This window comes from Haplochromis burtoni, unplaced genomic scaffold (genome assembly GCF_018398535.1).
Source record: "Haplochromis burtoni strain Fernald_Lab_line unplaced genomic scaffold, NCSU_Asbu1 Contig_371, whole genome shotgun sequence".
Lineage (NCBI taxonomy): Eukaryota > Metazoa > Chordata > Actinopteri > Cichliformes > Cichlidae > Haplochromis > Haplochromis burtoni.
The window spans coordinates 210,693-238,066 of NW_024582732.1; the positions used below are offsets into that span (position 1 = coordinate 210,693).

A 27,374-nucleotide genomic window follows, 5' to 3' on the forward strand; every position below is an offset into this window, starting at 1 on the left:
TCTGGTTCTATTCTACAATATGTATTCCGATATAACAGAGCGTTGCCAGGTACATGTGGGATTTTGCAATTAAATTGCCATCATGCAGCAACTACTTCGCTATTTGTGGAAGAACTTCTGAATTGAACTGATCAATACAACTGCAGGAAGGTTTTTTCTCTAGCATCTGCAGCCAGTGTGAATACAGGTTTAGAGGGAACCTAGTCATAGATTTTTTTTTGTTAACAGTGTGCGCTGGCCTGCTTTCTGAACCAGTCTAAGTGGTCACATGAAGAACTGCAGTTTTTTATGTTTCCATTTTGCTGCTTGATTTCTTTTTTTTTGTAGCGTTCTTGGCCCAAAACTCATTTACAGATTTTATCACTTGGTTCTAGAGCTAAACGTAGATGCTTGCCTCTGAGTGCCTGTAAATATGTGCAAATGGCAAGAACTGTGTAGATCCTCACAAACCTGTTGATGCTGTGCAGAGATAAAGTGATGTTTTGTTTGTTTGTAGTCATGACAGTGAGCTCTGAGAAAGCTCCTGTTATCAGTTAACCATTCGTGTTTAGTGCTTGTTTTAGTCTATCGGATCTATGTCTTATCATATGTGGATACTAATTGCACTTGCTGTCACTGTGCTTTTGCGTCCCACATTAGGAGAGTGCAGCTTCAGCTCTGCGGGGGTTTACGACGGCACCGTGTTCAGCCGGATATTTCAGATCCTGTACAGAAACGAGGAGATTGCGGTGAATGACTGTATGATCTTCAAAGTCCACCTGCTATTGGACGGAGAACGGGTGAGTCATGTCGGTGACATTTTCTGCACACACACAGACAAATATCCAGTTTGAAAGGGGGGGGGGGGTAGATTGATTGCCATTTGCTCGCTTTTTTATTTATTCCATAGCAACTTGTAGCTTTACAGCATATTAAATGGCCCGTAATTAATGGATTTCATCATTCTCTGTTCCCTTCTGCACTTGTTGTTTTTATCATCTGACACAAACAATACTCCTTGTTCAGAACACACACATTCGTTCCACTTAATCACAGCAGATATTTTACACAACAGGTAATAAAAGATAAAAAACTACGGTGCTATATATTTTGCAGTCTGAACACCTGCAAAATATATAGTCTATCTGTCTATATCTGTATAGATTTAAAGCAGGGGTGTTGGAGCCGTTCTATTTCTTTGGCCAAAGACAGCTCAATTTGCAAAGATGTACTTTCTGGAAACATTGACTTGTAAGGTTTGTCTAACAGAGCTTAAGATGTCTAAAGCATCATTGGCTGTAGAATGAAAATAGGGCAGCAACCTCCTTGCGATTAGGAACAATCGATGGGCGCCCAGTGGTTGCATTAAATTGTTTTGCTGTTGGGAACCAATTGTAAGTAATTGTCAGTGCGCAACACCCTCACCTCACGATTGCACAGGCCACCTGGCCGGAGGCAACCTATCTCCAAACAGTTGCAGTCCGACTCAGACTAACTGCGGTCCCGCTCATCCAGATGAAGGCAAAGGTTTGCAAATAAAGCAGACGGATTGCCGATATGTTGCTTTCAATCTGACTCAGTCTTGTCAGTGACACGTAGGTAGGGACTCGACTCAACTTATATAAACTGTTTGCATTCTGATTATAGATTCCTGTTGAAAAGCAAGATTGCCGGGCAGCTATAGCAAATTGAAATTAAAGTGCCGTCATGCACCAGAGGAATTTCTGAATTTCTACTTCAGATCTATGAACTGTGGCTGAAATGGAAGTAGTTGTGTATGAAGACAGCAACAGATCTGTGATTTTTGCAGACTGATCACAGTTACAGCTGCCATATTCTTAGAAGTTTGCACTGATGTTCTGGGTAAACATTTCATGTGATGGCTATAACAGGGATAAAAATGCATTTAAATAAACAAAGCTTATAAGTTAATGTAGCTCTAATCTTTGAAACTACTGGTCAGTCTGATGGCTCGCCCTTAGCCCGTTAGCTAATTTTCTGAGGCTACCAGTGTAGCCCGGACACTTGGATAGACATTAAAGGAAATCCAGTTCAGAACTTCCTGTTAAATGTTTATGAACCCAGAAAATGTAATAAAGTTTATTGAAAGTTAAGTTGACCTCAGACACAGCAACTGTTTTTGCGATTGCATTGGTCATATTATTAAATTAACTATTAAATGGCTGCTAATTGGTTAGCTACATGCATGAACTGTTCCAGAAAGAGTTAGTGGTAAGTAACAGATTTTTTTAAATGGGCACTGATTTTACTTTTGGAGTAGGTCTGAAGTGGAATATTAGAAGAACTGAACTTTTCAACTTTTTGACAGCTGGCTTTCATTTTCAGGCCTAGAACTTGTCTCCAATACTTTCTTTAAGGGTCTGTAGGCACACTATAGTTTTTTTTGTTAACGGAGGCATTAGCGGTTTTTAAATGTGATGAAATGATTGACAGGAGTTTGGTTCCCTGAAAGATAACAAAAGCTATTCAGTGGAAAAGGTTAATTGCCTTTTTCAAAGGAATTCGGTCCTAATCATAATAACCACTCAACCAGTGCGAGGGTCACTGAGCTCGTAGACTCGTTCCGTGAAATTAATGTTATGTAACTGAAAGACTGTGCCTGTGCACCCAGACCGGCCATATTTAGTTCAGCTGATCAGGTGTGTAAACCTACCTGACAGTTATTGATGTTCTGTTTTACTGTGGGCGTGACCCTGAGAATCCACTCTGCCCGTTTTTGCCTGTGGGAGCCACCGGAGCTCAAATTGATCAGCAGTGACAGCGGTGACACGGGCTTGATGCTGGGACGTGGGAGTGTTAAGATGGCCTCATTTGAAGCTAATCATGCATTTGATAGCCGTAGCTCACACGCTGACAGTACTCTAAACCGTCGCTCAGCTGCTCCCTAACATGTGGTGTATACGCCTAGTTTACTGTGGAAGGATTCCTGCTTCTGCCAGAATGTGGATTTTCTGTCTCACATGACAACTAATTTTAGAAATTTTCATTAAACGTAGGTGTTGCTGTGGAGGTGTGGAGACAGAAGAGCTTAAAGGCATATCAGATTTCATCTGTAAGCTCTCCCGAAGGCTCCCCGCTCATTAACCTTCCGGAGGTTATCTGCTGTTCACAGCTACAGATAGCGCAGACGAAAATAGCCTCTCATTTCCCCTGTGCACACCCGATGTATTCTTAATCAATCACACCATCAATATCAGATGGATTTATACGTTTACTGTAAGCGCTACAAAAGTGGAACTACTTCTATTAAAATTTAACAGCGCTGCACACCAATCCTCAGAAGAGTCTGTTGCATCCCTTTTCGGCCCCGGCTTTGTAGTTTCCTAATATCGTTTTCTTTTTCTTTTTTCACTTTGTTGTTCAGATTTATGCCTTTATTTTCTACCGCACTTTGAACATGAGAGGAATTGATTTTTTCAGCCCACATGAAAGACATAAATGCCGGAATACAGAGAACATAAACAGTTAATCAAAAAGAACACTAAAGTGGCTAAATCAGAATTGCAAACAAGGTTGGTTACATTAGCTTCTGTGCCAAATAGCAGCAAATCCATCATGTTCTTGTTGGTACCGTGTGATGGCCGTTCCCCTTCATTAATTACGAATTTCTCCATTCACGTGAGTGACAGTAAATAAATGAGAGTCAGATCCTTCTCCACAGAGCACAAGTGGCTGCCGTATGGTTTGATGAGTGCAAAGATAATGTGAAAGCTGAGGCTACAGCTGTTTTTGTGAAATATCAGAATCTACATACGTTGACTTTTACCAGCCTACCTGTGTTGCTTAAATCTGGATATGAACACTAGTCTAGTCTTCTGTGTGAAACACCCAACAGCCTCTTGCACTGATTTGTTGCACTTCCGTTCTGAAGTCTCAGTTTTGCATTCGCCATTGTGCCAGGATGGAAGCTGTTGGGTGTTATCAGCAGTGTTGGTCAAGTTACTTAAAAAAAGTAATTAGTTACTGATTACTTCTCCAAGAAAGTAATCCCATTACTTTGCTGATATTTATTTTCAGAAGTAAATAGTTACTTTATTACTTAGTTACATGATACACAACCCAAATACATACTAAAGCAATAGACCTTTCAGCCCAATTCTATTTTTTCTGCATAATCCATCATATAAAATTGAATCAAGTGAAAACTAATAAATCTTGTTTTATTAGTTTTAATCTTTTAGCTTTATGCACATTGCATTAAGCAAAAATGTAATTATATGAAACAGTCTTTGACTTGAACTTTGTTTAATAATTAAACCTATTTTTTGCATATTCCAGCATATAACATAAAATAATGTTTTAGCGGCACTAAGTCCTGTCGCTCTTATATCTATGGTCACCTGGAGGTTTGCCCAGTGCTGCAGCGGTCATGTCAGTGGGAGGATCTCTGTGAATTTCACATTCCCTTGGCAGCGTGCTAGGTGCTTGCTCAGATTTGAAGTTAAATTTTTTGCTGTAGAAAGAAGTTTTCTTCCCACGCTGAGTGTACAGCAGATGCTAATGTTTTTGTCACTTTTTACGGAATCAAGCTCAAAGTAATGTCAGTACGTCCATACTTTAAACGCTGCACAGTCGTACTCTCTCCCGCTCTCCATATTATCCATTATTGATCTACACACGTCTGTTGCTGCCACGGACGTCGCACGCTTTTACGTAATTGTCATGAGACACTCTCACAAACAAAATCATGGTCTACTAACACAGTAACGCAGTGTGCTTACAGGAAAGTGACAGTAATCTAATTAGTTTTTTTTGCAATAGTAGTGCCTTACTTTACTCATTGCTTGAAAAAAGTAATCGGATTATGGTAACGCGTTACTGCCCATCTCTGGTTATCAGCTATTGCTAACTAGCTTGAGTAGCAAGGTGCAGTTACAATTCTATGTGATATCAATGCTACATTTGGTTAGCAAATAAACAGGTGGAAGTAAATAAGTATAATCCAACACCGATTAAAATACACTAATGCAAAGGTACAGAGACCAAAACTCTCACAGACTCATGGGCCACTTGATGCCATGTCCAAAGCGAGTTAACCCACGTTCATTTTTATTTTACACCATAAAAAAGCATGTTTAGAAACCCGGTAAAAAGGGATTTGGCTTCTATGGAAAGTTTCCCCACCATAATAACTGTGTGGACGGATAGATTTGTATACATCTGGACACTGTAGTTAGGGGCGTGGTCACCTTGGCAGACAGGGACCAGTTGAGGTAGCTGAACTTGACCTGTCTACATGAGTTTTTTTGGTTTGTTCTGTGATAGAAAGATTATGATTATGATTCTTTTGTGCCCATGGTCTTTCAATATTTATGCATCAACAATCCTTATCGTTCCCATTTGCAGGTGGAGGAGGCCTTGAGTGAGGTGGATTTTCAGTTGAAGCTGGATCTTCATTTCACTGACAATGAGCAGCAGTAAGTTTCTGAACCACTTTGAAAATATGTGTTTGGTGTGTATTTGAGATGTGAAGTGAGCGACTTTCCCATTTGGCTGCTAGACATCACTTTAAGCAACCGATCACAAATATAGGGCATACGATCCTTGACTGCAGGGATTTGTATGTTTGCTTGGGACAAAAGGAAGAAGAAGAAATATTTAGATTGTATCATCATTGTTGATATTGGATTATGAGTGAGCAGCTTTCCCAGTTATTTAAAACTGGTACTATCTAAAGGCAGTTGCCCTGATATTTCCCACTCACTTAACAAAGAGACGCTCCTTTTAATGTGAAGTTTTAGGCGCTCCAGGGTCACACTTTTACTATCAGCAATAAAACCACTTCTTTAGTTAATCTGCACTCTGTGGCACAGATACAAAGATTATCAGATTTTAATTTTTTATCTATTATTTCATTCTCATTTTCAGTGCTGAAAAAAGCAGGCATTGAAATTCTGCTTAGTTTTAACAGTCTACCCATAACATAAATAACAGTTATGATTCGTCATATTAAAAACTTTAACTGTAAATAGTTTCATTAGGGTTTCCTGATTAATTTAATATACCAACGGAGAACAGTGTAGCATTATCTAATTAAAGCATCTGAGTACTTCCATCAATGATGTTGTTTAGTTATTCTGTCCTTTGCTACATGAGCCATTCTAATGGAACAGCTGCAAACATTATGGACGATGGCAAAAAAGGACGATTTTCACTTAAAGAGTTGGGTTTTGTTTTTACTCCCTCAGGTTGGCTGATATAGCGACTGTCCCCTTGATCAGTAGTCGGACCCTCAGCCTCCATTTCCACCCGCGAAGAGGCCTCCACCACCACGTCCCTGTCATGTTCGACTATTTCCACCTGTCAGTCATTTCTGTCTCCATCCACGCTTCACTGGTTGCCTTACATCAGCCCCTGCTCAGGTAAAGTCTGGAAAGCTTGCAACTGTTTCGCATCCTGCAGACCCCGAATCTTCACATTACACAAATTTGTATCTGATTTGGTATGATCTCAGGAGCCCAGCTATTCTTTTCACTGCACAATCTGCTAATCCGTTATCCAAACCTTGCTTGGATTCATTTTTGTTTCTTTATAAATAAGCCATTCATTTTGTAATCTATGGCTTTGAATGCTGTTTGGAGATGTGTTCAAGAAAAAAGGTCAACCATCTGCAATGAGCAGGTTTTAATTTTTTAAGTGAAAAATTTAACTGAAATGAAACCCATACAATCAAGCAGGCGAGAACGTGAGCTTGAACTGCTGGCACATCTTTTGCGATGGATAATGTATCTCTTGGCGAGCTGAATGAATAATTTTCCAAACACTCATCTGATGAATTCAGCCGTCAGTGTCATAGTCGATGTTCCAACATGCATTACATAGATTACTGCAGCACTTGACTGATTGCAGCAGCACTGCTCTTATTTCTCAGTTCATGTCTTCCTTCAGAGTCACAAACACTAAATACAACACAAACATTATTCATGCTTTGCCCCTGCTGTGTCATCCCTGCCCTCTCTCCAGCTTTGCCCGTACGGGGAAGGGCTCCTGGCTTGGGAAGGGCTCGCCAGAGAGCACGAACGACCCGTCCGCCATGTCTGTAGAGAACCTCGTGTTCGGCGCTGGCTACTGCAAACCTGTCATCTCTGAGGTGTGTTAACCTTTAGCGGTTCAGCTGCTTTCAAATAGAAAGTCACACAAAGTCAAAGCCTATTTTGTCTCACAAAGCTGAAAACAAATGTCTCCCTTTGAGCTGGTTGTTCTCTTCTTTTTGTGAGCGAGCAGCTAAATGCCAAGCGATGACGTAAACAGAAAGGTTTAGGACAGAGGCCGACAGATTTAGCCGGGATTTGCTTGGGCATGTCATCCAGAAGCAACGGGATTTTGAGCTGGGAAGGGAGTCGTCCTGATTTGGATTACAGATTCCAGACCTTGTCTGTCCTTCGGAATCAGTCATTTGTTGGCACTATGCAGAATCCTGTAGGTTTTAAGACCAGAGGCCAACGTGGTGATTATCACTGTGCAGCGCTGTGGTGTTTCATACTATTTGTTGAAGCCGCTTGCCCAGGCTTGTAGGCTTCCAGGCTTAGCATCTGGAATTGATAGGAACTCCCACTGGAAATGATGGTGCTGTCTCTCATGCTTCTGGCTTATTTATAGCGCACTTAATTCACAATGAAATAAATAATAATCTATCATAATTACTAATCATGATCATATATGGCCTATAGCAAATTTATTTTATTGCCTTTTATTCACCTAGGCGTATATTAGTAAAAAGCTGTATTCAATAGTAGCAGGTGATAAAAGACACACATGACTCATGTTCGTTATTGTGACTCAACAACTTCTTTCTTTAGTTTTGTAATTAGCCTTGATTCTGTGAGTGTGTAGCTAGCTGTCAGTCAATAGGAGAGAATGCAGCACTTTGGTTAACAAGCCCTACAGCTCGCAGATAAAAGTGAGAAATCTGCAGCCGTACGGAGACACAACCAGTATGCAGCAGGCGTGTCAAACGTATGGGAAGCGGGCCCGAAAAGGCCTCATCAGAGGGTCCAGTGTGAAAAGATATCATTAAAAATCAGAGTGGTGATTCCAGCAATTTCTTTTTTCCAAAAGACTCATAAAAAGGTTTTGTGCATTTGTCGATCCACTGTGTGGGTGCATTTGAGACACAGTGCCACTTATTTACCATCATTTCTCCTGTAAATGGAAGATTCATGTATAAAGTTACTTGCACTTCTTGAAACTAGAAGAAAATGTTTTATATTTCAATATGTTACAATGCAGTGATTGTGAAAGCACGGGTGAATGATAGTTTTAATCTCACATAGATTCCTGTCTAGACTAGTTTGCATAGTTTACAGATAAGGAGCCACACAGTATCTCTTTGCACTATCAAGCAGCTAGCCTGTCCTCGTGACTCTTTGGACTCGGAGCAAACAGTACTGAGCAGACAAAAGGAAACAAAAAGTGTCACCTTTTTCAAGTCTTCCAAGAATTGCAGAACCCAATGCAGTGGTGTACTCCCAACACAACTCGAATCTATGATAGTTTCACTGCTGCTGTTTTCAGGTATCACCGCATATCCAAAAATTATATTTTGGGGCTGATGTTCCTTACTGAGTTTAGCTTTCTTGTGTATATTTGGTAATTACACCAACATAAGGTACAAAGAGTTTTTCCTCAGGTTTTATAACATGCATCTCTCAGGTCTCCGTGAACGTCACGGTCTGCACAGTAAATCCTAATGAGCTCCCAGGCCCCCACGCCACCTTGCCTCTCCTCCTCCCGGTTTTTACTCCCACCCCTGGCTGGGCGCTTTAATAAGCTCAGCGTTTAGCCAAGCGGGGGGGTTCCGTTTGATCACAGTAATGAGTTGTGCTTGCAAGCGCCACGTACCACATAGCTGCAGGTGAAAGCTGCGCACAACGCTGCAGACTCTTTCACCTTTATTTATTTACAGCTTTTTACCCGCGGCTACGCTTAGTTTCCAGCACTTTCCCCCTTAACATGTGTCATTTTGTCTAAATCTTGTGCTTCTGCTGTAAGATAAGACTTTTTAAAATTTGGTGTTTCTTTGTGGAATGAAACGCTACCTGCATGCTTCAGAAGTAAACGGCTCCGTAGCAAATTAAACAAGCAGCAAACAGAAGCAGAAATCGACATCAGGTGAACTGTGGCAGATTTTAACCATTGTTAGTGTGCAGAGAAACTGTGCTTTTAGGATAATGACTAGTTTATAGGGGGGGAAAAAGCTATTTTTCGGTGCATCTCGCTTACAGACTGTTCCCCAGCGGGCCTCTATAAAGCTAAAGAGAATTATGGAAGTAAACATACAGGTGTTCCTTCCTGGTTCGGGTATACTCCACTGGAGCAATTACAGAGTGTGCACAGGTATGATGATAGGGCCGGCAACTTTACTAGCTCGAGGGAAATTACAGTATGTCCTGATACTCAGGCATCACATGCCTTTTGGAGCTCTACGCTCCACAGAGGCAGCCAAAAATCTCGGCACTGGGTGGGAAGAACTCTGATGAGTGTTTGGGGTCAGGGACCATGGATGGTTGTAGGCATACTGTGATGACTCACGTCTAAAGTGATACAGTCTTTTTGGACCACTGTCTCTTCTAGAAGACTTCAAGGCTTCGGTGATTTGTAGTTGGTTGCACAGTGCCAGCAAATGCTATTAACGGCTTTGGTGAAGCACAGCTAGAGCCCGTCTTTCATTGTTAGAGAGCCATCTGCTGGAACAAAGGCCCATATTACAGCCCAGATTTTACTGGCCGATCAGAAAGCAGAGGTTTGTACTTGAGCTACCAGATCTTGTTGTTTTTATTATTTCTCTTTTTATGTGCTGGTTCCTCGTCAAGCAGCTTTTCACCTACATTTTAGCATACACTTATTTATGTAAGAAAGAAACACTCAGTGGTAAATGGGCTGGCAGGCAGATGAGTGAGCCACAGCAGACACTGACTCGCACCCTTTACATTCTGAGTTTCAGTTTCCTTCTTTTGGATGAAGTGCAAAATAACATGGCATAAAAATAACTTTTCTACACCAGCTACCAAACTGATGGTGGTGCTTTCCTGACGCAGATGCAATTTTTTGGGCACTATTTGGGGGATGACTCATCTACTCAAAACCATATCTACCTACAGGCACAAACAAAGGACCTGTGTTTGGACGTTTGATTCTAGTTCAGTGGATATAATGTGAAGCATAGTTAAATACTATTTCATACAGATTGTTGCACCGATTTTAAAAAGACAATTCTCCAAACAGTGCTTTGCTTCTTGGGCCAAGTTCCCACACCTGGGACCTCTGAAGGCCCTAAAGGGCTGCCATACATCCACGTGTGCCACATAAATGTCTTGATCTGCTTTTGCAGCTCACAGCTAGCTGTGTTTAAGAGGCATTTGTTTTATTGTATCAGATCCTCCAAGGAGTTATTGTGACTGCAAAAGTAAGCTTCTATTACTAAGAGGTCAGAGCAACAAACCTTCAAACCAGGCTATAGTAGAGCCTGTTAAGTTCAAGTATGTGTACATGTTTGTCATTAAAAGAGGACATTGTACTTGAGAGGTGGCTTGTGACCTACATAGTAGCTGACATTTCCTCTGTCCTTCTCCTCAGGGAAGTTTTTATGTGCCCAGTGAAAACTGCCTGCAGAGAGCTCATACGTGGCACCGGCGACTCTGTCGCCTCCTGTTGGTGGCACACAGAGGCCTGCACACGTACTACACAGCACTCATGAAGGAGATCCCACAGCTGGAGCAGATTCCTCTGGAATCAGGTGGCACATATATAGAAAGCCTTGGACCTGTTTCTTCATTAAAAGTCTAGTGAGATCTGAAAATAACATATTGGAACATTTTAATAATGCAGGAACTGTTTTTTTTTTTACGACAATGTAAATTATTTAAAAAATGTGATTAAAACTGTAGAAAAAGTATTATTTTAATGACCTTGTCAGAAAGTAATTTAAAATCAGCCCAATAGAAATAGAGGACTAACATTAAACAGTTTACCTGTACTGAAAACTAAACTATAAGTACTGCTATTATTTGATGTACTTAGAGTACTTGTTATGTATTCTGTAAACCTTTTTCCGACTTTGGTACAGTGACACTATATTTCCGCTAAAACCTTAACTTCGTATATATGTAGTGGAGTACAAGCATGCTGATTGTAACCTCCAGTTTCCTGAACACAGTTTGATCACATGGTCTTAAGCAGTGAATGTAAATGTTTCCGTATTTGCCCTTTTAGACGGGGCTTTGCGCAGCCTCTTAGCCACTCAGTAAAACAAGCCATTTCTGTTCCCTTCACTTCAGCTTGTCTATATCTAAAACTGTGCACATATGCTTAACTTGTTTTATAAGATTTTCAAACTATATGTGTGTATGACCCCCTGTCACAGGATAACGAAAGTTAAAACTCCCCAAATATCTTTATTCCCACAGATGTGTCGCCTGTAGAAGAAACGCTAAATCAGCTGACAATAGAGCTACAGGTAAGTTCATGTCTTTGTATGATAGTAACAAACATACAGTGGGGCAAAAAAGTATTTAGTCAGCCACCGATTGTGCAAGTTCCCCCACCTAAAATGATGACAGAGGTCAGTAATTTGCACCAGAGGTACACTTCAACTGTGAGAGACAGAATGTGAAAAAAAATCCATGAATCCACATGGTAGGATTTGTAAAGAATTTATTCGTAAATCAGGGTGGAAAATAAGTATTTGGTCAATAACAAAAATACAACTCAATACTTTGTAACATAACCTTTGTTGGCAATAACAGAGGTCAAACGTTTACTATAGGTCTTTACCAGGTTTGCACACACAGTAGCTGGTATTTTGGCCCATTCCTCCATGCAGATCTTCTCGAGAGCAGTGATGTTTTGGGGCTGTCGCCGAGCAACACGGACTTTCAACTCCCGCCACAGATTTTCTATGGGGTTGAGGTCTGGAGACTGGCTAGGCCACTCCAGGACTTTCAAATGCTTCTTACGGAGCCACTCCTTTGTTGCCCGGGCGGTGTGTTTTGGATCATTGTCATGTTGGAAGACCCAGCCTCGTTTCATCTTCAAAGTTCTCACTGATGGAAGGAGGTTTTGGCTCAAAATCTCACGATACATGGCCCCATTCATTCTGTCCTTAACACGGATCAGTCGTCCTGTCCCCTTGGCAGAAAAACAGCCCCATAGCATGATGTTTCCACCCCCATGCTTCACAGTAGGTATGGTGTTCTTGGGATGCAACTCAGTATTCTTCTTCCTCCAAACACGACGAGTTGAGTTTATACCAAAAAGTTCTACTTTGGTTTCATCTGACCACATGACATTCTCCCAATCCTCTGCTGTATCATCCATGTGCTCTCTGGCAAACTTCAGACGGGCCTGGACATGCACTGGCTTCAGCAGCGGAACACGTCTGGCACTGCGGGATTTGATTCCCTGCCGTTGTAGTGTGTTACTGATGGTGACCTTTGTTACTTTGGTCCCAGCTCTCTGCAGGTCATTCACCAGGTCCCCCCGTGTGGTTCTGGGATCTTTGCTCACCGTTCTCATGATCATTTTGACCCCACGGGATGAGATCTTGCGTGGAGCCCCAGATCGAGGGAGATTATCAGTGGTCTTGTATGTCTTCCATTTTCTGATGATTGCTCCCACAGTTGATTTTTTCACACCAAGCTGCTTGCCTATTGTAGATTCACTCTTCCCAGTCTGGTGCAGGTCTACAATACTTTTCCTGGTGTCCTTCGAAAGCTCTTTGGTCTTGGCCATGGCGGAGTTTGGAGTCTGACTGTTTGAGGCTGTGGACAGGTGTCTTTTATACAGATGATGAGTTCAAACAGGTGCCATTCATACAGGTAACGAGTGGGGGACAGAAAAGCTTCTTACAGAAGACGTTACAGGTCTGTGAGAGCCAGAGATTTTCCTTGTTTGAGGTGACCAAATACTTATTTTCCACCCTGATTTACGAATAAATTCTTTACAAATCCTACCATGTGGATTCATGGATTTTTTTTTCACATTCTGTCTCTCACAGTTGAAGTGTACCTCTGGTGCAAATTACTGACCTCTGTCATCATTTTAAGTGGGGGAACTTGCACAATCGGTGGCTGATCTTATCTTATTGTCTCTTTATAAATATTTTATTACACAAAAAGTAGGAAAAATGCAGGTTAATCTATAAGTAAAAATAATTAAACTCAACAATCAATCAAACCATTACTTGTATGTGAATTACTGACATAACGCTATTTTATTTTTAACCTCATCAATGCAGAGCACACACTGACAATAACAAAAATACTTTATTATAGAGCTCTATGTAAGAAAACATTACTTTTTTAGAGTCTAACCAACAAAGCAGCCTCTGTCACTTTTCACTTTGATATGTCACTAGTCCATAGTACCTGCTGTTTCCTATTTGTTTCTATTCTAAAGCACCAGCATGCTAAGAATAGATTCACATTAAAAAAAGTTATTTCTTTATATTGTTATGTGCTTCTAAGGAATCAAACGTCTTAATTTTTAAAGTGATCTGGAGCAAAGGTTTTCTAGACATTCTAACTCAACATTTTTAGTCCACTCCTTCTCACTGACCATTTATTAAGTCACTCAACACTGACCTATGAACTATCAAGCAATCAAGTACAGGATGAGCCAGTGTTCTCACCGCACATAACAGAAACTTAGCAAAGAAAGACTTTTAAATACTATCTATAGGCACTTTGTTACGAGCAGCCTGTGAAAAAAATCACGATTTGCTTCCATGTGTTTAGATGAATCTGCAAAAAATGCCAAAGACAACTTATAAAATAGTATTTTTACGCCAGTGAGGTGATTCCCAGAGAGCTATTAGTCAAAAACTTGGCGTATCTCATCATGGTGTGGAATGTGCTCTTAAAAAATTGGAGGTAACTGAGCAAGTGTCGGACAAAATAAGATGTAGCAGACCTAATGATATATATCACAGATGAACAGTATCTGATTTAGGAAAAAATCCGAAGACTCATCAGAAAAGGACTCTGTGGAAGGGTGGTGATAGTATAAGTAGTGGTTATAAGTTTGGGGTTCAAATCATTGAGTGGGTCATGAGAGATATACAGATACAACTGGAGTTCTGATTGGCAACAGCTTTTTTTTAGCTTGACAATGACCCCAAACACACTGCAGTAAAAACATAGACACAGTGGAACATTATCAGTCATAGACAGGCCTCTCCAGAGTCCGGACCTCAACATTGCTGAAACAGTGTTGGTGTGGCTATAGCTCAGGAGGTAGCGCAGGTCAGCTGCTGATTGGAAGGTTGGTGGTTCAACCCCCGGCTCGCCCAGTTGGCATGACAAATATCCTCGTCTTGTACTAACCGACTTGCTCTCCGATGCATCCATCAGAGTATGAATGATAGTTAGAAAGCTCTCATAGTGCTTGTGTGAATGGGTGTGTATGGGGTGAATGTGGTGTGTTGTATAGAGTGCTTTGAGTACTCCGGGAGAGTAGAAAAGCGCTATATAAGAACCAGTCCATTTAACAGTGTGCAGTGTTCATCTTGACCAAAAAGCATAAAGCAGCCAACATCCAAAGAAGAGTGAATCCTGGAGAACTATTCCTGAAGGCTCCTTAAAGAAATGACATGAAAGCTTGACTAAGAGAGTTCAGGCTCTCGTGATCTTTATGTTTATGTGCGGGAATCTATTCTTAGTACTTATTTCATTTTACTTCCTTTAGTTTAGCTGAAAAAAAAGAATTGTTGTTGTCCTGATGGCGTTCACCTGTTATTATTATTCTCCATGCTGTGTGCAATTAGTTGGTTTTCTACTTCAGTCTTTGTCAGCTTGTTGTGTGATCTCCGTCTCACTCCTTTCCCTCTCTGTTTGTTACTACTAAAGTGCTTTTACCCTGGTTGTTTTTCTGCATTTGGTTTTAATTTCTGTGTTTTTCTGGCATCTCAGTGTGCATTGATATGTGCCTTAATCAGAATATGTTGGGGCATTTAATAAAATCTGTTTATGAGGCCGGAGCTTTTCAGTATAATGAAGCTATTAGATGATACCAGTAAAAATGGTCGTGATTAGTGTTTAGGTGAGCAGCTGCCAACCAGTCAATCTAGGATCTGACAATTCTTCGCTGTGTAGGCAAACTGCCACTCCATACTTGGACATAAATTTCATATTAATAATCCGCCCACAGTCATTTTCATATCAGACAGATTGTAGACACTGTTTTCTTTGTAGGTATGAATATGTGAGCAGGACAATCACCCAGCCTTGGACTTGTGCATGCTTTATTCTGGGAGTTCTTTGAAATGCAACACTTTCAGCTAAATATTACAGGACTGCGTTTTTCTTTTCAGCTGCAAGAAGGCCACGAGAAGGTGGCGGAGCAGATCAGCAGGGACGTAAGCCAGCTCTGCTTCCAGCTGGCTGCTCTGTGGAGCTGCTTCCTGGAGGCCGCTGTGTTCAACCCCCACATCCTGTCCTATCTGGCCCAGGAGCACCACACGCTCAGGGTGAGAGTTCAGCTCCATCAAAGGCAGGCTTATACAATGTTCAAACGTCATCATTTGCCTCTCTGAGGTGCTGAGCCTTTATTAGGCCCTGGTGCCGATATGTTTAAATATAGTGATTGTGATCCACCCACGCTAAAATGCAAGAATACCACAGAACAATAAAACATGTTTCATAAGCATTGACATTTTGTCTCTGAAAGCAGCTCCTTAGAGGCATGTTGTCACCAGTTTTCAGAAAGTAACATGATACTGAACAGTCTGTCTAAGAAGAATCAAACTAACTTTCACATTGATGAGGAAAAACATGTCAAAGTTAAGCCCAATCAAGCATCAATAACTGTTATGCACTAAAAAAGTTCGGATGATTACCTATAGAAAGTACTGTTAAATTTGTCCATCATGAAGATAGTTTGGATACAGCGCTTTCACAGGACTCAATGCGCACTCGTGAAAAATGAAGTACAGCCTTATTGCTTCCAATTTGGAGGTTAAGTAGGAGCCAGGTGCTACTGATTAAGTGATCGTCCCAAAAAGGACTGACCTCTGTAAAAGCAGGGTGACACAGTCCTCCCAGGGGTGGACATCCCAGCAAATTCATCCCAAGATTACCTCAAGCAAAGCTCAGAGATATTACAAAAATTACTTTTTAGGAAGAGCTGCCAGGAGAAAGTATCGTCTCCCTAAAAAGAACATGGCAGCGACTTTGGTTGCATCTTAGCAAACCTCAAGACTTGAAAAATCCACCAATCAGATCAGACCTTCTACCTACTGTTCATCATCTTCTTCTTCTACTACTACCAATACTGGCTGCTCTCTGTTCACTGATCATCACCTACATCCTTAACCTTCAACACCTTCTTCCCAGATATCTGGCAACTCTTCCCTACCACCCAGGACCAGTTTTTGTGCTTTGCTCCTTCTTCAACTTCCAATATTAATCCCTGTTCCTGCCTTCACTTGCTTCCTTTTCTTGACTTCCAAAGTCAACCTGCACCCTACCAACACGGTGTTGTAAAGATGAGTGGGCCAAAAATCCCCCCACAGTGATGTTAGAATCTTATAAAGTCATAGAGAAAGTGATTACTTCACATTCCCGCTAGTAAAGATGGTTCTATAAGCTCCTGAATGAGGTGTACTTAGTTTTTCACAGGAGTGCATAAAGTTCTGTAAAAAGAATATACATGTTACTGTCTCCTTAAAGTTTGGTATTGGAAATACATCTGATCCCATGACATCAATGTCTGTTTAAATACATGAAGATAATAAGATACCGGAGGCAGCCAAGTCAGTCTTTAAAAGGGGAGCTTTGTTCTCAATTCCAGCTCTGCATATTTATTCTTGGATTCTTCTAGAGTAACTGCACATGATTTAAATTTATTATTATACATCCATACTGACCCTCAGTTCATCCTCTGTCTAAATAAGCCTTATAAGCTCTCCCTCCCCTGCCCTTAAGCCTAGTTGACTTTCTCAAACAGAAGATTTGATCGCAGGTGAGTAAGGAGCATGAAAAGTCTGTGCTTAGCTTACTGACAGGGCTGGACTGGGACAAAAAAATCTGCCCGGGCATTTTGACTAGAGACAAGGTATTATAGGAAAAGCCATAAGGCCTTTGAATGGAAATAAACGCTGTTGTGACAGTGATATGCACTGTCTTGTTGGTATATGTATGATTTCTATACATGTTACATCAGGTCAAAACTTTGGTTGTAAGATTCAGATAATTATTCATTAAAAGCAAAACATTTTAAATGTTAATGCCCTACCTGGCCCCCTGCCAAAACTTTGCTAGACCCGCCCCTGCACAGTTACCAGCTGTCAGCTACTTAGAAAAGGATCCTGGTGTTATTTGTCTCTCAGAAACAGTTCATAACTTTCCTTCAACTCATTCATGTCACCTAAAAGGTAAACCTGTTTCTGAGGGGTGCAACGATACACAAAATTCACAGTTCGGTTCGATACTTTGGTGTAACTGTTCGATATTATTTTATATTTTTTCAATACAAAAAAATGTTCATGCCTTTTTTAATTTGTCATTTATTAAAATTATAAACACATATTTTAACTCAAAAGTACAGTTGAGGCAATTGCCATGTTGTAACGAGCTTAACGTCTGTCTTGCTAGCTTGCACTGCGCTCAATGGATCTGCACTCGACAGTGCAGCCTAGGCGGAGTAAAATGGTAAATGGCCTGTATTTATATAGCGCTTTACTAGTCCCTAAGGACCCCAAAGCGCTTTACATATCCAGTCATCCACACATTCACACACTGGTGATGGCAGCTACATTGTAGCCACAGCCACCCTGGGGCGCACTGACAGAGGCGAGGCTGCCGACACTGGCGCCACCGGGCCCTCTGACCACCACCAGTAGGCAACGGGTGAAGTGTCTTGCCCAAGGACACAACGACCGAGACTGTCCAAGCCGGGGCTCGAACCGGCAACCTTCCGATTACAAGGCGAACTCCCAACTCTTGAGCCACGATCAATCGAGCACAGTTCCACTGAGCGACTACACATCGTTAGAAGAAAAGTTGATAAAATAATAAAAGATTTTGTATCTGTTCAGATACTTGCGTACCGAACCGAAAGCACTGTATCGATAACTTCCGATATCGAATCGATCATCGTTGCACCCCTACTGTTTCTCCAATCACCTGTTCAGCTCTGATGATTCAGTAAGGACATCTCCTGGTTTCATTTTCATGTTTCCCTCTCACCACATATCCATGACCAGCAGCTTTTACAGCTGTGGCTCCAGCAAACATCAGCTGATACTAGAAATTAATATTAAATAAATTCTAACAACAGCTGATCAAGCTTAAACGTGCTGCTGTTGTTTAGCGCGACATCCGCTGGTTTCCTCTTTCTGGCGCAAAGTGGGCGATAAACAAACAAGAGAGAAAAGCCGATCAGCTGATCATTGATCAGTTTCATGATTGAAGTAGAAACAGGAGAGAGGGGGAGAGAATGAGAGAAGAAGAGGCAGCTGTGCAGCAAGACACAGAATAACTCCAGCTTTGTGTCTTTTTCCATTCTAGCTGAAGTTCCGGGACAAACTGTGTTCCTTTTCAGCTCAATACGAAACGCGTAATATTTTCTCTGAATACGGGACGATTCCGTTTTTTACGGGACGGTTGGCAACTCTACTAACTAACCTTATGAATAAAATAAAGTTCACTATCAGTAACATCATAGCACCCACCCAGCTGTATAGAAACTCCGTCATGCTAGCTAGTACGCAGTACGAGTTATTGTAACTGACTGTAAAAAGTCAGCACAACGAAAATAAACTCCACCTAAACTTGGTTTATATCTGACCCAGATAGACTGCAGGTCATAACTTCTTACCTGAAGTTCAGTTCACCTGACACTCGGACCGGCGGCCGCCTCGGGTCTCTGCTCCTCCTGCCTCCCCTTTCCCTCATCCACCTGCTGGCCTCTGTGGAAGCTTCGCCATAGAAGCCACCACCAAACAACTGAGTTATTTTTACACATCTGCCAGCATCTGGCCAATCCACCACCTTTCGTTGTTTATACCGTTAAAAAAAACAACAACAAAAAAACATCAGCCCATGAAAACGAAAAATCACCATCGGGCATACCGGGCAAATACCCAGTATGCCCGATGGCCAGTCCAGCTATGCTTACTGAATATGTGTAAGATCAGAGACAAAGGTTTAAATGATGTAATTTCATATCATGAACCCCTGATCAGTCATGTCCCATTAAATCAAGTTGTCCTTTTTTCCATGTACATAATTTATTCTGTTGTTAAATATTGAATACACTAATTTCCAATCTTGTGTAAAATGCATCAAACCTGTTGCCATTAACACAGCAGGCTTGCTGCTCCCTCTCTGAGTCCACATTTAGACTATGTTTAGTCTCATTGCTGATGCACTTGACTATTTGTGAGCTTTGAGTGTTTCAAAAGGAATCATTCAAATTATAAATGCCATTCTGGACCTCTATATCCTAAAGCTTGCTGAGCAATCTAATATGATTTCCCCTGCAGTTTCGATTAAATCACTGGGCTGTTTAATATGAAAATGTGCTACACAGTGGAGTAGCTCTCAAGCTTTTTTGTCTGTTTTTTGTGCTCATCAAATACTTGGTAAATTTTTCTTGCTTATTGAACCAAGAAATCGAACCCAACCATATGTTTACCAGTGATCTGAGACTGAGACTGAGGCTCTTATCAAAATTAATTTGTTTGTATGTCTTTGGAAACACAAGGTCAGGAGGTTCTCTGAGGCGTACTTTTTCACCGAGCACCACAAAGAGATATCTCTGACATTTCAAGAGGAATTGTAAGTACCACCCCTGTCAGAAAGCTCATTCTGTGAGTGCAAAGAAGTATAATATTTAATCTTGAATTGTCCTGATTTAGAATCAATAGACACAGCCAGATAGCTGCAGAAGTACGGAGCTCAGACTACTTGACCAAGATGCCTCCTTTACCTGTTGAGTGCCTGGACATCGATGGAGACTGGAACAGCCTGCCTATCATCTTTGAGGACAGATACGTGGAGTCTCCTCAAACACGTACTACAAAATATATATCTTCTGCTACCTGCTATTAACATATCATTACGTATTGTCTCAGGACCAAACTCTTGTTCTACAAACTGAATTTCTTTATCTTTCCAGAGTACACATCACATGTGCCAATGCCTGCAACTGCTGATGAACAAACCAACTTAGATCTTGCCAAGAGGATTCTCGAAAGCCGCCAAGAAGCCGTATCACCAGCAGTACCCAATGACTCTCTGGGTAGTGAATGCACGGACCTGCCCTTGTATGTCTCGCTCACAGCAGACCAGAATAAGAGCGACACCAGATGTACCCAGAACATCATTCCTACTGAGGGCAGAACTGAACTTTCCGCAGCAGTGAAGGAAAACTTGACGGAAGCAGCAGAAAATCACAACCAAAATAAGGAGAGCTATAGTTCAGGCGAGATCTACGTTGCAAATAAGTCATGTGATCCTTGTAGAGGAGAGGCACTTTTGGCTCCCTCCTCAAGCTTTAGTCCCCTCACAGATTCTGCAGACAACAGTGACAAGTCTTCTCATCCTGTAACAGAAGTAATTGCCCAACTTTGTGATGCCACAAACCACAGCAAAGCAATGGAGAATGAAAACACTGAAGAGCACCCTGACATTGCCATGCCTTTAAATCACTCAGTGGATGATGAAAGTGAGGATGTCCCTCCTATCAGTGTACCCGCTGGCTGTCCAGTAATACCACTCTTTCCGGGTGAGCTCAGAAAAGAGACGACTCATCGCGGAGGTTTGGTCGGCACCAAGGTCATGAAGCGCTCGTCCTCTGTTATTTCAGACTCTGGTATCGAGAGTGAGCCCAGCTCTGTAGCGTGGCCGGTGGAAGCCGCACTGCGAGGACGACCCCCTCTGGACTTTTCCAGCGAACGGGAGATCCCACAGCAAATAGTGTTAAATCATCCGGTGCACCGCAGCTATCTGGAAGGGCTGCAGATGGAGAGCAACGGCAGCCTTCCAAGTGGAGGTATACAGGCTTCACTTACATCAATTAGCTCTCTGCCCTATGAGGAGGATCAGCATCAGAGGCAGCTAAGCAAGCTGACCAAGTCTGTTTCTGCGCCGCAGATAAGTAGCCCAGAAGATGTAGAGGATGGCCATATGCTGCTCAACCAGGAAACAGATTGCAAGAGCTTAGTACAACATGAAGATTCATGTAGGACAAACTGTTCTTTGTACAGCAACCTGGATTCTGGACAGTCAGAATTATCTCCATTAGACATGAGTTCATCATCAAATCCTGGCCATATTGTCAAGGAGAATGGGACCTCTGAAAAGTCAAACTCTCCACAGTACCTGTCAGAGACATACAGGATAAAGTCAGCGTCAAGCAGTGTTTCTGAAGTATTACTTTTACAAGAGTCTGCAGAAAGCCCTCATGTCAAGGAAAGTGCTGTTATTGGCAGCCAGAGGGAGAATACGAACAATCAAACACACATCAGTGGAGTAACCTCAGTGAAGAATATCTTTGTCGTTGAATCGGAAACAGTGCCCTGCAGCTGTGGAAACAAACCATGTGTGCATGAAAGTGCAACAGATCAGGAGAGGATTAACACGGGAGATGAGTGCCAAAGTTTCCATCAGACCCAACTATTCGGGCCTGAGAAACATGAATGTCTAGATCCCTCACAGATACTTATAAAACCTTCATGCTTCAGTGATCTGCCCAACAGTAACAGCACCACTCAGAGGCCAAGTGACCCCTTGGGTGTGACAAACAGAGAGATAGTGTCACCTGCTGATGTAAATGGAGTATCGAGCTGTGAGAAAGCACCTTTGGACTGCCAATCGAAGGCCACCAAGATCCCTAACTCAGGACTAGCCTTTGTGAACAAGAAGATGGTGGAGGTGGTGAACATGTCAGTCTCCTGTGCCCCAACCTGCCTCCCATTTTCATCCGTCCTGAGAGACTCTCCATCTATCAGTGGAATGTCCACTCGTCAGACTACCTCACCTATCACTCATCAGCCTCTGGGCTCCTTCGGTATCATCTCCTCATCTTCACTCAGTCCCCTGAACATGGATGAAGAGACAAATGAACGAATGCTGAAGTGAGTTTTTCTTTTTCCTAACAGGCATTCTACCTCTTTGTATCCCGCTAAGTTTATTAGTACACTTACTACTTACTTTTGTGTTGCTGCTCAATACAAAAAAGATATTTTAAAGTGCAAATCACATCCAATTTACACAGAGTTTTAAGATCTATAAGCATATACAACTTTCTTGTGGTATTTACCAAGCAGTAACCTTTAGAAATGAAAAATTAAATGCATTAGCTAAGCCGGCAGGCCTAGCAATGCTTGCTAGCTTAGCTAATATATAATGTCTCATTAGGATATATGTCTCAAAAGGATAAGCGGAAGCGAATGGATGGACGGTGCCAAATTGGTACTTTTGAAACGGTGCTGGTGTTATTTAAGTTATTTTTATTAATATTTCAGTCATATTACTTCTTGTGTGTTTTACTGATATTTCTGCTTCACAGATGTGCCAAATATTATCAAATTTGCCTTATCTTGAATCTTATTGTTTATGTATACATTATTAATCCTGTAGGAAAATGCTTAGTCCTCTGCATTTAACCCATTCACTCAGTGATGCAGTGGGCAGCTACCAATCCAGGATAGCCTCTGTTCGTTGGATTTGAACGCCCAACCTTTCAATCATGTGGCATCTATTGAGCTAGCTGTGCCCCGAGAGTTGGTCTTTAAGTGATGATGCTTCCTGCTTCCGGGCCCACACTACTCTTATAGCCTGTTGTGCTGTTAAAATTTTTAATGCTTTTTATCTTGTTCTATTACATCTGAACAAGCCCCTAAAAACAGCCAGTGATCACTGCCAGCCTAACCATCGGGAACCCTCACGTTAATTTTTATCAAGTGGTAAAAAGTTGGTGTTCATCCTCCAGCTTCACTGTGTTTATGTTATGCTAACACAGCTGTGTTGCTAGCGATCACGTAGCACATCACTATGTACCAGCTAGCCCAACTTCAGTAACCTGACAATAGTCACTGCTGTTTAGTTTTCTGTCTCCCTTTATGTTGGAAGTGGTAGCAGAGCTGGTGTATCATGTTCAGGTGGAAACAAGCAATCTAACTTCTAACTCTGTTAAATTTCATATATTCTGTTTTCATGGATGCCTGGATGTTACACCTGGTAGAGCCACACACTGATCATTTTATTAAAGATGAAAGAATTTAGACAGTTTGTAACTCTCAGTGATGCCGCAGAGTTCCAAAGTCAAAGGAACTCTGAACCATCAAACTTAATGGCCGGATAGCATTTCTATTGCTTAATGCATAATTGTGTTGTGAATATTCATCCTTGATCTGTGAAAAAGCATAAGGTTCAGAAAAATTATAGTAATTACAAAATGGTACATTTCAGGCTAGAATAGCAAAGGGGAACCTGTCAGTAGAGGAACAAAAGAGAAGGAACAGGGATGATCAAAAAAGAAAGAGAGAAAAAATTAACAGCCAGCCTGAGTTGAAGAAAGAGTTTCTCATAAAGGAAAGGGAAAGATGGAGAAATAGAGTGAAAGAGGGAAAAATAAAGAACATCAGTGATCTGAAAGGAAGAGAAAAAAGTCAGAAGAGAAGGTTTTGGAAACAAGCACAGAGTCAAAAGGAGAGAAAGTCCAGCAGGGTCTAAACACACAACCACAGAGAACTTTAGGAATCAAGGAGTAGTAGGCGGCTACTTGCTGGTGAACTATTAAGATGTAGAACTTGACATGTGCAAAAGCAGAATTGTTATGATGTGTCTTGTGATATTACAAAGGTTGTTAAGGTTTAATTGTCATTTTGAAAGAAATAATATCTTGTTAGTGTCACCACCGTCAGCACCTTGTCAACTCCATAATATGGAGTTTTTGTTTATTTTTCTCTTTTGGAGAACCATATATTTTCCTCTCTCGTGATCTTCCAATAAAAATACGTAATTTTCTCAATAAATGTGTAATTTGCATGCTGCTTAATATGACTGTTTCTTATACAGATTAAATACAAGCTTCTGAAAATATGTATGACTGTAACTCTAACAATAAAAAGCCAAAACAATCTTACTTTTAAATGTGGTATAATTACTTTGAAAACCTATGTGCATAAACAATTAGAATAGAGAAGCTGCTAATAAGATAAGATAAGATGACCTTTATTAGTCCCACAGGTGGGAAATTTGTTTTGTTACAGCAAAAGTGCAAAGTTATGTAGCAGAAATTAGAAAACACTGGAATGCAATAAAATAAAATAAAATAAAATACTATATACAATAGAATAAAATAGAATAGAATAAAATAATATATACAACAGAATAAAATAGAATACAAATGCTATTTACAACTGAGTATGAAAAGTAATTGTCAAAATAGCTGAAACAACTTCATTTAAAATATATATTTTTGCATTTCTTTGTGTTTGACGGTGTTGACAAAAACCTTGCACTTCTCCAGCAAAAACATAAATTATTAAAAAATGTTACACCTGGGAGATTGTACCAAAACATGGTGAGACAGACAAAACTTTGTGTAACAATTATATGTAAATGTGTTTTTGAAAAATCAAAAAATATATTTTAGAAAATTAAAACCTGTTTTGTCCCTAATCTCAGGAATCACTGAAGGCCAAAACATGAGGGGTTTACATGGGTTTTGGGAGATGACTCCTGACATCTGGTGCAGTAGCTGGCAGTTACTCATGCTTGGAAAGTCTAGCATAACAAAATGAAACGAGGGCAAATATGAAGCAAGGAAGCCAAAACGAGGTGAAATGCCTCCTGAATGTATTAAGTCACATCAAAGAGTACACAGACAAATCCATCACGATAAGCTGGAAGTACACTAACTTGAATCGGATTGGCTTTGACTTCTGCATGACTGTAATCTGAAACCTGGCAGAATGACAGAGTAATAAAACTTTTGAGCAGCTTACTGGTTAGTCTGAGACTTCTGTTAAGCAACACAGGCTTGCTCAAGAAGTGGGCAGCATGAGCAATGTAAATTCTGAAAATTGAATGTAGGTTGTCTATTATATTTGGGCCACACGGCGAAAGCTGTAGGAGTAATTCACTTTTTGGAAAATGAAACATTCATCAACTCGTCTCTAAGGCAGCGGTAGACAATTAGGTTTTCCCAACGGGCTGCAAGTGAGATACTGGGACTGTTGTGGAGGACTGTCCCAGTAGGCTGGACTCAGTTCTGCTTAATATCAATTTTATCTTTTTATAAGACTACTGGCACGACCCTCCACATCTCATGTGGCCCCTTGGGGAAATTAATTTGCCACCCCTGCTCTAAGGTCTACATGCCAACCCTAAACTCAGGCCTAAGTTTAAAGCTAGGCAATTAGAGTATATAATTTTTAAAAAATATCATTAAACTATTCTCTCCAGTGTTTACAGTCAAGAATCATAAAAATGAATCATTCTGTCACACATGAAAAAGTAGCCACATTTTGCCCTTTTAAGACTAGATTACAATTAGAACGTATGATGGCTGAGACAGCAAAGGGTTAAAGGCTTAAATCAGCTCATATCTCATTAGCTTAAAATTGTTCAGTATAAGTTTAGTAATATAATATCACATTTTTTTCTCCAGTTTCTACAAAGCCAAAGAGGAGCTGTTCAAAGAGTTGAGCTTCCAGGCCAGCTTGTACAGCGACCTCCCGCTCCTGGCATCAGATCTCCCCTACTTCCCTCCTGAAGAGGATGATGAGGAGTTTGATGACGGCATACACCTGGTGGTGTGCGTCCATGGGCTTGATGGTGAGGCTGCACATTTAAAAAATGTTCTGCTTCGCTGCGATCCAGTTCCACGTCTGCATTGCACTGACACATCCATAACTTTCTGTACAGCCTTTCATATGATTCCCTATTAGCATTGTAAATGTAATATAGTCTGATAAAGTCCTACAGCTTGATTACACTGCACTGTGCAGTCTGTGAATACTAATTCCCTGAAACTCATTTCAGGTTAACTTTTAAATGTTTATCGAACATGCTTAATAAAAGCAGAGCTACAAACTTTGTGTGTCTTTTTCGTCACCTGCTTCCAGGAAACAGTGCTGACCTTCGTCTTGTGAAGACTTTCATAGAGCTGGGATTGCCAGGATCCAGGCTCGACTTCCTCATGTCTGAGAGGAACCAGGTACATTTGACAGTGACGGGAGCAAAACTGTGAAAGTGTGCTTCGAGGCAATTTGCAGAGCGCTGACAGCCTTGCTTTTCTCCCGTAGGCCGACACGTTTGCAGACTTCGACGCCATGACGGACAGGCTGCTGGATGAAATCATTCAGCACATCCAGCTCTACAATCTCACCATAGGCAGGATCAGGTCAGTCGGCCAGGTTTAACACGCTGCAGCGTGCCCATTATTGACACATTTCATTTTGATTGGATATTAAACCTCTTAATATCCACTAGCTTGCTGGTGAACTAAGGGCAGAGATAGGGTGCAAATACATTCAAGTGACTTTTCAAACAAGCCTGCTTCCAGAAATTAGAATATATCACCCTTCAAGTTGAGTTTGTAGTTTCATTTTGGTCTTACAGTTCCTCTGCTAGAAGATTCTCATGTGGGAAGTCATTTGAGGTTAAGGGAAACCAGTAAAGGACCAGCCTGAGCAGTATTCAGTCCAGTCAGCAGATGGCAGCAGAGACTTGGCTCTGATTCTTCTGTGGAAGTCTTAACTTCGGAGAATGACAGCTCCGTCATAATGTATAGACTCAAAATGGATAAGTGGCAGAAAACAGATGAAAAGCTCTTATCATACCGTGCCAATAAGCTTGTGACTTTCACATGATAGACTGCGCTGCTTTATGCAGCACTGTGCTGCCTAGTTCCAATCAAATTAAGCTATTCATCTTCCCGCTTAATTGCCCTCAATGTGACAATTTATTTCTTTGTGAGAGTTTCTGCCCAAGTTTCTTAACTCTCTTTTTATTGTGGCGTATTCTCTGGGGAGCGAGTATCAAAGACAAAAGGCAATGGAGTGCCGCAACAGCATCTGGTTCTTTCCACATTACCTCTATATTTAGTTTGGGAGCAGACAGATGAGAAGGAGCAGGGATGGAGATGAGGGATTGTGGGTAGAGCCGCAACAGTACAGTAATTAAACTAAGTGACAGACATAGCTTGATGAATCTAATATTTCCCACTGCTGGGAAGCTGCTATTAATTCGTGCGGTTTGTCCTCTATGTTCGCATCAATAAGTTGTCATTGCCTTTGAGGATGTTTAAACATTTAGCAAGTTAATGAATTTTCTGTAATCACCGCATGCTGCAGCAGGAATCTCCAAATAGCTTCCGCTGCAACCCGTTCCTGCTTCCAGAGGAATCTACCAAAGCTATCGGGC

The 27,374-nt window shown here is 41.2% G+C and overlaps 1 protein-coding gene across 1 annotated transcript in view; it reads left to right on the top strand.

Moving 5' to 3' along the window:
- The window catches only part of fam135b (family with sequence similarity 135 member B), a 50,023-nt gene that overhangs the window by 17,325 nt on the left and 5,324 nt on the right, over nt 1–27,374 (top strand). Inside the window, exons 4-16 of the mRNA XM_014329214.2 lie at nt 640–779; nt 5,347–5,417; nt 6,189–6,362; nt 6,964–7,090; nt 10,576–10,735; nt 11,406–11,455; nt 15,308–15,463; nt 19,702–19,775; nt 19,856–20,010; nt 20,116–22,075; nt 25,618–25,784; nt 26,075–26,166; nt 26,255–26,352. Of these exons, the coding sequence (XP_014184700.1) occupies nt 640–779; nt 5,347–5,417; nt 6,189–6,362; nt 6,964–7,090; nt 10,576–10,735; nt 11,406–11,455; nt 15,308–15,463; nt 19,702–19,775; nt 19,856–20,010; nt 20,116–22,075; nt 25,618–25,784; nt 26,075–26,166; nt 26,255–26,352 (3,424 nt within the window). The remainder of the gene's footprint in view (nt 1–639; nt 780–5,346; nt 5,418–6,188; nt 6,363–6,963; nt 7,091–10,575; nt 10,736–11,405; nt 11,456–15,307; nt 15,464–19,701; nt 19,776–19,855; nt 20,011–20,115; nt 22,076–25,617; nt 25,785–26,074; nt 26,167–26,254; nt 26,353–27,374) is intronic.